At 44.4% G+C, this 10,389-nt stretch overlaps 1 protein-coding gene across 4 annotated transcripts in view; it reads left to right on the forward strand.

The window, feature by feature from the left end:
- Positions 1 to 7,558, forward strand: part of plce1 (phospholipase C, epsilon 1) — a 76,767-nt gene extending 69,209 nt beyond the window's left edge. For all 4 annotated transcript variants that reach the window (XM_062378483.1, XM_062378484.1, XM_062378482.1 and 1 more), the window contains 7 exons: positions 169 to 287; positions 460 to 588; positions 805 to 1,002; positions 1,307 to 1,501; positions 1,622 to 1,834; positions 2,403 to 2,611; positions 3,680 to 7,558. In XM_062378483.1, coding sequence (XP_062234467.1) covers positions 169 to 287; positions 460 to 588; positions 805 to 1,002; positions 1,307 to 1,501; positions 1,622 to 1,834; positions 2,403 to 2,567 — 1,019 coding nt within the window. In that variant the 3' untranslated portion in view covers positions 2,568 to 2,611; positions 3,680 to 7,558. The remainder of the gene's footprint in view (positions 1 to 168; positions 288 to 459; positions 589 to 804; positions 1,003 to 1,306; positions 1,502 to 1,621; positions 1,835 to 2,402; positions 2,612 to 3,679) is intronic.
- The last annotated feature ends 2,831 nt before the right edge of the window (positions 7,559 to 10,389 follow it).

Here is a 10,389-nt window from a genome sequence, read left to right on the forward strand (position 1 = left end):
GTGTGTGTGTGTGTGAGAGTTTTCCTTAATATGCTTATTTATGTTAATAAACATGGAGGATAACACAACTTCCTTGGTGAAGGTCATAACACAAAAAGGCAACAATCCTGTCATTTTTCAGGATTTCCTAAAGAGTGGAATGTTTATTTGTTGTGTGTGTGTTTTCAGGTTATAGACACGTCCAGTTGAGGACACAGCACAACGAGCAACTTGAGGTTTCCGGCTTACTCATCTACAGCCGCAGGATAGAGGAGGGGCCAACAGGGGGCGCCACTCCCTCATCCCTGGTAGGACCTTCAGACGTCACAGACTGATTTAGGTTTTGATGATGAGGAATCCGGCTTTTATTTGATCACTTTGTTTTTTATTTGCTCTCTAAGGAGAAAAGTGTCTAATGAAGCAGAGCCATCATGACTGTGTGTTTCTCATTAACCTGAGATTCTCCCGCTCCCTGCACAGCTGTTCAGCTCGGAGGAGAAACATGCGTCCACGCCGCACCGGGTGACGGTGCACGGAGCTCCTGGTCCGGAGCCCTTCACCGTGTTCTGTGTCACCGAGCAGACCACCGCCAAGCAGCTGCTGGACACGGTCAGTAACTGGGAGATAAAGATTCACAACACTTGAATAATGTGAGCGTAGGAACTCCCAGATGGACTCTTGTGTCTTTCCCTCAGGAGATTTGCTATTCGTCACATTTTCCTATTCGTCACATTTTCCTGCTGAATTCTTTCCTGGGCTCATTTAACCCTACATGTTCCTTTTCAGAAAATTAAAGGAGAATTTTTCTTCTCACTTTCCCAACAGGTTGTAGCATCCTCTGGGAATCCGTCCGATTACTTCCTCTGCGAGGAGCGGGCCCCTCTGTTGAAGGAGCGCAGTGAAGTGAAGCGCTGTGCCCAGCAGCGCCCCCTGGCTCCGGAGGAGGAGGTGGTCCGACTGGTCTCCAGCTGGAGCACGGAGGACGGATACGTGGGGAGGATCTACCTCAAAGCCAGAGAGGAGGTCTGTGCAAAATCAATTTTCTCCATGAAATAACATATTCAGCAAATGTGTGTTTGGAAAAGTGGTAAAATATGAAAGTGCTCTGTTGTTTTTATCTGTTGAATGATTTAGAACAGTTCAATCTAAATGTCCTCTCATTATCTTCATCTGTTATCCCAATTACTGTTATTAAATCCATTAAACCAATTAACCCAATTAATGCCGCAGACTGGGCTCCATTATGCAGTCTCTGTCTCCCCCTGGTGGTCTTCCTGTGCAATTAATCCATATATTGTAGCTGTTTCATTTCGATTTCTTCCCACAGAACTTGAACGAGCTGAACACGGTGCAGGACGGAGAGGAGGAGGTGACTGTGGGGAGCAGAGAAGGAGGAGGAGGAGGAGGAGGAGGAGCAGAGGAAGACATGTTCTTTGTTCAGGTTCATGAAGTTTCTCCAGAACAACCGCACACTGTGATCAAGGCCCCGCGCTACAGCACAGCTCAGGACATCATCCAGCAGGTGAGGGCATTTGACCTCAAAGTTATTCAATCTGTTCTGAGGATATGGAAATCATGGAAGTTTGTCAGCGCAGAAAAAAGTAAGATAAGCTTCCTCTTCTTTTTTCCATCTCTTGCTCAGTCTCTGTCGAAGGCCAAGTATTCCTACAGCATCGTCTCGAACCCCAACCCGTGCGACTACGTCCTGATGGAGGAGGTGACCAAGGACGTGAGCTCTAAGAAGTCCTCTGCCTCCAAGCCGCTGCAGCGCGTGCTGCTGGATCACGAGTGCGTCTTCCAGGCGCAGAGTCGCTGGCGCGGAGCGGGACGCTTCATTCTTAGGCTCAAGGAGCAGGTAGCTCTGAACGTGGCGGCTGGGTTTTAATGACTCTTTGTTTTCTGCTCATATTTCTCCCTTGATTAAAACACATGAGCTGCTGTCAAACTCAAACTAACTCTGTATGTGCTCGTACAAAGGCTGTTTCTGTGTTGTGTGTATTTATTGTGTTTGTGCTTTTTATCCTGTCGCTGCTTCCCTCGTGTGAAACTGTTTGTTGTGCGCCCCTGCTTTGTATTGGTGATTTATTGTGTAGTGTGAAGTTCTGTCTGTGCATCCTGATCATGTTTTTATTAGTTGTGTGTCTGTCTTGTATTTATTTTATTCGTTTAATATGCTTTTCTACGCCTAAAGCCTTTTTCACTGTGAACTTGAAATATATGACATTTGAACTTGTTCATAAGAATAAAGATTTAGCATTTTTTTAAACATCTGTTTTTTTTTATGAGAGAATGGGTGGGGAAAATAAGTTTAAAGAAAAAAGGTCACACAAGGTGCATCTCTCTGAATTCTTGAGAAACCTCCGGTCACATTTCTGTCTGTTCTTCTACGAGCGTCAGTAACACGAGTGCGTCTCTGCTTCCAGGTGTCACGGGAGGACAAGAGGAAGGTCATGTCCTTCGCCAGCGAGCTGAAGAAGCTGACCAGCCGCAGCCGCAGCATGACCACGGGCGGCGCAGTGGACGGCCCGGCCCAGAGTAAGGATGATAGAGCTGCATGCTGTGTGGCTCTGACCGAGCTGCAGGAGTGAGGCTCACACTCTGCCTGCTGTCTGTGCATGGGAAGGCAACAGAGGTACCTACACTAAGTTGTCTCTAACATCTAACTCCTCCCAAAGAACAACCACTGTCTCTATAAACAAATTCAACACACAACTTTGTGTTTTCAAGGATAAAAATACTAATTTTGCAAGAAGGATTTTTGTGTAGAATGGATTTTGGTCCATTTTGCAGCTGTTCCGTCACATATTTCGAATTTGAAGTTTGAATATCTTTAACATTGTGTGTCCTCCTTGTTGGTAAAATAACCCCACTGTTTGTGTGTGATGTAACACAAAGATCCTCAGTTCATGTGTCAGATATTAAGGTTTGGTCCAAACCTGATGGTGCTGAAGTTAAGAAATGAGTGTTTAATCAAAGGGAAACTGAAAAAAGACAAATTATAGAAATACTTCAATTTGTAACAACAGAGACAAAATACTTCAAATTGGTATTTAACAAATCAGTCAGGATTTCAAATTGAATGTTTAATTCTTTCCCAGTGACCAACTGGAGCTTCAGAGTAAAAGCTCCTAATTACACCCAAACAAACTGGCTCATTAGAAGTAGACGAGAAACACTGGAAACCAACACACTTCACCGGAGGTTGTTTAGTGTCGTTAATTATTCAGATGCATCCAGAGCTGAACTTCTGTCTCACAGAAGAAACAGAACTCGCTCCATTTGAACAAGCCACGTTAAAGGACTTTGAAGTGAATTCATTTCAAATAGGATAATAATAATAAAAAGGGTCGTACGAGGCTAAATGGCCGTTAGCACCACTTGATATGTGAGTTTGAATAATTCAATCATTTCAAATGTCAAGAGAAAAGACTCAGAGCAAGGGTGACCTGAATCCCAAATGAAATCCAATCTTTTTCAATTGGATTTAAAGTCTAATATGAATAATTAACAATTCAAAGAACTGTCCACTCTCATATTTCAATATTTACCCATCGGCAACATTTGATCCCTTTGTAGAACAGATGGTTTTACTTTGAAAAGGTTGGACTTGTGACGCCTCTGTCTTTAAACCTGTTGTTGTTGTTGTTGTTTTTTTGTTTTGTCTCAGTGTTGGATCTGAATGTGCCTGTGTCCCCTGCAGGGTACATGTCTGCAGCTGCAGGTCTGAAGGCGTGGGTGGCCGAGGGCAGGGTGGGGGCCGGGAGGTTCCTGCAGTCCTCCTCCTCCTCCTTCAGGGGGCAGTTCCCACCTATTCATCTGCCCGCCTCGACCCTGACCCCCCTCGTCTGGAAGCTTCACCTCCTCAGGAACTGGAAGATCCACAAATGAAGTCCAGAGCGAGAGAGAGACACTTCTAAACTTTTGCAGGAGAGGCAGTGGTTTCGGTGAGTTCGCTCCCCTCTGCCTCCTGAAGGAGTCGGACCCGGCCTCTCGGGGGACGGGGTTCGAGCCGAGCCCCGGTGACGGGTCCGGCTGCGGCTGAACAGACGCTTTGCTTGGTTGGACGATGGAGAGGAGTTTGTGGTGTTGTGGGGGGGGGGGGAGACTCATCTTGGTTTATTGCTTGTTGTGCAGCTGCATGCTGGGAGTCCAGGAGCTGAAAAGACGTTTGAGCAAATAGCTTCTCTGAGATATTTTTAGTTTGGACGACATTGAAATACATGTTGGCGGGTTTACCTTTCCTGTCTGTGGCCGCTGAGGAACCCGGACTCACGGCCCTCACCCGTATTCATGAAGGCGTTTGCATCAACAACAGCCCCAGGAAGTAAAGGATGGTGGAAGTCATTAAATGAAATCCACTAACTTCTCTGCTCGGTGCAGACAAATCAAAACCCCAGTGCAGGTATTTAGGTGTGAAAACACCAAAGTGAGACTTGGAAGAAAATCAATATCTTATTTTGTCGTCTAAACACAAAGTCTCTGGGACTTTATTTGTGCGAATGGATTCCTACAAACCAGAGTAGCAGCTGCTCGTGCTGAAGCCATATCGGGGGTGCATGAGTCCGTGGAGCTTTTCCTTCTCTTCTAGATGAACGGGAGGAATTTGACTTCCCACAGTTTGCTTTCTGAAGAGCCTTTTATTTTCCACCTCCCCCCAAATATAGACAGCACAGGACACAAAGTCCAAACGGCCTCCGGGTTGAAGGAGTTCCGTGCTGAAAGAGTTGATTCAGGGAGAATTCTATTGAATGGTCTGTTTTCCTCAAAGGGCTGCGGCTTGTGATCGGAGGAATACAACCTCTAGTTTATATTTTATCTTCCTGGCTTCCCCTGAAAGAAAGCACCCGGCAGATGGAGGGAGATCTGCTGAGGGATGAAAGGAAGCGGAGGCGGTTTTCTTTAGGTCGCGAAGGAGTCCGACAAGCTGGCTTGTACGATTCCTTTCTTACTGTTCCAGTTTCCCAGTACTGTACTGGTGCAGGGACGGGGCGGTGCAGACTCCCATCGCTCACAGGAGGACGCGGCCGAGCGAGATGTTCTCATGTTTATTCAGATGCCCTGCGACGCGACCGTCTCCGGCCCACAATGCATCGCAGCATATTTCTGTAAGGCAGTGTGGATGTGCACTGTTCACTTGTGCAGAGGAAACTGTGGATCAACTTTTAATCACAGTTGTTGGTAAAGTTTTTCTTCTGCGTTTCCCCAAATTTTAAAAAACGCTGCCTTGAACTTTAGCTCATTTTCTGGCTGTTTCTCTGACGAAGGTCTTTGAACTTTAGTGGCACCGTCACGTCCACGTTATTTCAACAAACTTCTTATCGTCTTAGCGTGTTAGCGACAGAACTGAGTAATAGAAAAATTAAGAAAAGATCATTTTTATTGAGAAATACTTCGTGTAACTAGGACGGTGAAGTACAATATACAAGTGTTGGTGCCTTCACTCTAACTCTTCAACGGAATAGAAAAATGTAAAATACACAATAAATGATGATAATTATAAATCCTATTTGATCAATGATGTTCGATACTTTCAAAGACTTTGAGGAAAAACAACTCAAGCTGAATTTTAGAGAAACGCAGCCTTTTCTTCTGCAAACAGCATTTTGCACATTTCGTTTTCCTCTTGCTGTTTTTCTTCAGTGTTACTTTTTGACAGAAACATGATGTTATGATTTTTTTTTAAATGTTGTCTTCATCATTGTATTTATTCCTTTTTTTGGGGCCAGTTGTGAAATTCATTTTGAAGGCACAAGTAGATATTTGGGCAGTTTTTTTCTTTATTAATCTTTATCTGATTAACTCGTCTGAGCCCAAACTTCCCCTCAACACAATGATTTAAATTGAATTGAACTCCATTGGCCCGGTTTCCTGTTCTTGATTCAGCTCACAGCATCTTTATAGGTCACTGATATTGATCTCCTTATCATAGATGGTGATTGTAGAGCTCATTTTTTAAACTGCTCAATTCAGTTTTCTTTGAAACTGTTGTAAAACTTGATTTACTTGGGGCCACTTTTCCCAATTTGTTCTGTTTTGACTTGTAACATGTCCATATTTTAAAATGTGTGTTTTTTCTAAAGACCTTTCCTCTGATTCTCTTGCGTCTTAGTTCAGATCTGCCGAAGAAACTAACACTTTACATTCAAAGTCGAATTTGGACAGGAGGAGAAGGCCTGACTAGATTATATGGCATTTCCACAGCTACTCTACTACACTGACAACTCTCACGTGTTTCTCAAATTAACTCTGTAAAACGAATTTCTTGTGAGTTGTGTAACTCAAACTGGCTAAAAGCAACACCTCGATCTGAATGTGTTATGCTTTCGTCAATTTCCTCCTTTATTTCTCACCCATTCCAAAAATGTTTCATTCATTTAAAACCTTCAGGTAGTAAACAACTCAGCTATTTAAAATGCAGGAAATAGAATTTGAAATGTGGGACTTTTATTTTATTGGCAGAAATGTGGCCACAGTCCATGAGGATGGAAATGAATTGGACTTTCTGTGCTTCTTAGCTTTATTTGTCTTTGCTCAGTGCCGAGTAACGTTAGCATTTTAGTGCAATAGTGAAGTTCTGTCACTTCAACTCTTGAAGGTTTTATCGTCTTGACGTCACTGATGTGTTTTTAACTCTAATTCTTTATTCCCGATCCCGACTCGGTTCTTTGAACGAGTCGAATCTGACAAAACTCACGCACAAAGATTTCCCCCTGCTGGTCCCGAGGCAGCAGGACGAGCCCTGAACGGAACTGAACTGAGATCAGATTCTGTCGTCACTGTTATCAGGAAGAAAACATGTAGAAATGTCACAATGCACAACAAAAAGAATGTACTATAGAAACTGGTGATTATCTGTAACTAACTAGTGATATGTCTGTAAAAGCGTGTGGAGTCCACGATGACTTCAAACAGGAAGGGACGTTTTCTGTCACGTGTCTGATCCCTCTGCTTCATCCCATCCCCACGTTCTGTTTCCCTCCTCTCTAACCTGTACACCTCATTTTCTGAATGTAACATGTTTCTTAACGTGTTGAACCTGAGACACGTGTGTGTGTGTGTGTGTGTTGGATGTTATTTATTTGAATGTGAAGCCCTGGTTGGCATTTCTCTGTTGATGTTGTTGTATATGTATAATTTCCTGTAAGCAGTTATTTTTTTATTTATTTCAGTACGAGAGAGAATAAACTCTCCCCTGCCCTAATTTGACTAAAACGTATCTAGACATGTAAAGCAATATTTGACTTAATGTGTAAAATATTCAGTGTAGTATTCTCGTGTCTGGCATGTTAGACTGCAGTACACAGCAGCATCCCTTTACGCCTTTAGGTCCTGTCTTGATGATTTGGGTGTATTCTGTATATCCAGTGAATATGACGTGTTTGCCGACCGTGGGCATCGTGAGCACTCTGTGGTTTCCAGGACATGTGACCTATACCCTCTAATATCCACTGTCCACTCTGTGATGGGGCTGTCACGTGAACATTTGTCTATTTACTTGAATTTTTCAATGGATTATAGTCGGTGGATTTGTTGTGTACCAGGATCATAATAAAAAACACAAATACGTTACTGACTTGTTTATCACTGTGTGCGTTTGTGATGTGATTGTTCACATATGTGAGAAAATATGATATTTCCATTAGAAAGGCAAATAATTAGTTTTTGATGCCAACGTGACCTTGAAATTTGACCTTTGGATACCAAAATCAAATCATTTAATGCTGGATTCAAAGTGAATGTTTGTGCCGAATGTGAAATAATTTCCTCGAGGCGTTAGAGGTATGTTTTGTTCACAAGGCAAACAATTTGCTATCTGAAGCCTCCATGACCTTGATCTTTGACCACCGAAATCAAATCTGTTGATAAAAGTGAATGTTTTTACAAAATCTGAAATTATCTCAAGGCCTTCTTTAGACGTTGCCTTTCATGAGAAACATGATAATCGACTACTTCCAGGTGCTTTATAAAGAAATGGGAGCTGGAGTCATTTGTCTGCTGTGAAACGGCCTCATGCTCAGTATGAACGTGATGATTAGAGAACTTCTCGTGGTTTCTCTGCAGCTTTGATTGACACCATGAGCTCCACCAAAAGAAAAGAAGAAAGGAAAAGTTTCCCAGCAGGTCCACGCTTAGTTCGACCTGTCAGTAAACTTCCTGTTGAATGAACACGAGCCAAATTACCCTTTTTTTGGGGGGGGGGGGAAGTTAAATGTACCTTTGAATAGCATTCAGGCCACTAATCAAGTTCTTTGTGTCCGTGTGATGAATTAATGAGCCGGGGTTGAAGCTGCCTCCTCCTGAGAAGCACAGTGGACTCAGGAGTCGCTGACGTAACCGGCCCGTTTGTTTGAATCAATAACGGCGGCTCAGACGTGCCCTCTCTTCCAGAAGCTGTTTCAAATACCGCTCTCCGGTGCAGTCGGCTAATTCCAGGTGATAAGGAGCGAGCGCTCTGGTGTCGCCACCGGGGCGGCTCCCTCTGTTGAGTTCCCTAATGACGGAATTATGCAGCCATCAAATTCAATGTTGAGACTTTTAAAACCTGGTAATTCGGCAGCTTAATGGTGCGACTTCTTTCAAACTTCGGCTCAAACAGTTCACAGGAAAGTGTCTCACAGTTTCAAAAGTACCCCCCCCCCACACACACACACACAAACACTTTTACTTGGAGGAACTTTGTGTTGTGTTGAGAGGGAAATGAAAAGTGACTTATTCTTTATTCAACAGCATCTGTGCAGAAGAGTTTTAGGATCAGGTCAGACTATTTTCACAAAATTACAAAACATCAAAATGTACAGAATTAAATACAATTTTATCCAAGGTAGATATTTGTATTTCATGACTAAAGCTGCAATGAGGAGGATAAAGTTGAAATCTCAACACTAAAGTAAAAGTAATTAAGATGGAGATTGATCTTGTATTTTGGGATGAAAGCTGAAAGGTCAAGAACAAAGAGTAAATTTTTTTTGTATTTCATAAAAAGGTTCAAATGTCTAGTAAAAAGTCTCAGTGTTGAAAATATAGTAAAACTAAATCAGAGGATATTTTGTATTTTGTGAAAATGTCAAGAATAAAGATGAGAAGATTGAAGTAAGAAGAAGGAATCTGGAAAATCAACATCTGTCAAATTAATTCTAGAGAACAGACACTGACTCGGAGCCAATTTAACCAAACACCACATTTCATTGGATGAAATCGTTTTTTTTTTTTATTTTATTTGGATTAATTTGCCAAGCAACTTGACAGAGATAAAAAGGCAAGTTTGGACAATACAAGACGTCATGTGTCAATGAAAAGTTTCAGGCAAATTCAAGATGAGTCGCAAAGAGCCACCAGTCGTTTAAAGGGCCGTTAGAGTTCATAGACTGTTTCCTCGAGTTCCTTTCTCCATGTATCTCTTAGCAAAGTAGAAATATAACAAGTTTTCTCATTCTGGGTCTCGAAGGTTTTCTTCAGCTCTGAGGTCAGTTGGGCTCGAGGGGATGTTCTGATTGGACGACTGAGACAAATAACCAATTAGATGCCGAGTTACTATTCATTTCTTTTATTTGACGGAAATTCAATCGCCTGGATCGGAGCGAACCCGTTACTTCCACAACTAATCAGCAGAGATGAAGTCTGAACGCTGAGGTGATCTGGGTGAGAAGCAGCGAGCCCAGTGTCAGTCAGAGTTTGGTCATGGGGATGTGAAGGTTGTTCCACGGGCCCATCCAGAGCTCCTCCTCGTCCGACTGCGTCCGGTCGCTCGGGCACTCCAGCGGCTCCCTCACGGCGAGGCCGTCGTCCTCGTCCTCGTCCCCGACGTCTACTCTCGACTCTCTCTCTCCCTCTCTTAACTCGCCCGTCTCCGCTGGGCTCTGAGGCTGCTGCTCGGCGCCGCCCTGCGCCGCTTTGAGCCGGTTGGAGGCGGCGCCCTCAGGGCCCGTGGTGCCGCCGCCGGTCGAGCCCAGAGAGACGCTGGATTGTCGAGTGTTGAACACGTTCACTGTTTTGTGGTTGTCGGCGTTGGACAAAGAGGACGTGGTGGCCGTGGCGGACACGGGCCCCCCCGAGCTCTGGAAGGTGCGCAGCGTGTTGCACCCCCCGTCTGCTGCTGTCCTCGGGTTGTTCAGAGGCACTCGCTCCTCCAACGTGGCGGCCATTTTGTCCAGTTTTTTAAAGTGCTTGGCCAGCCGTGTGCTGAAGACGGGGGAGGCGAGTTTGAGGTTGTTGTTGGTGGTGGCGTGCGGTTGCGTGGGGGGCGTGGCGTTGACTGAGCGCCGGGTGCGGATGATGGAGCCGTTCTGGGCCATGTAGACGCTGCCGTTCACGTTGGCGTGGCTGTTGACGGTGGAGGACAAGTGGCTGCGTTGGGGCTCGGGCAGGCTGTCCTCGCCGGTGGAGCTGGTCTCGTACTCCCGATCCGTCACC

This window comes from Platichthys flesus, chromosome 20 (assembly GCF_949316205.1).
Source record: "Platichthys flesus chromosome 20, fPlaFle2.1, whole genome shotgun sequence".
NCBI classification, from domain to species: Eukaryota; Metazoa; Chordata; class Actinopteri; order Pleuronectiformes; family Pleuronectidae; genus Platichthys; species Platichthys flesus.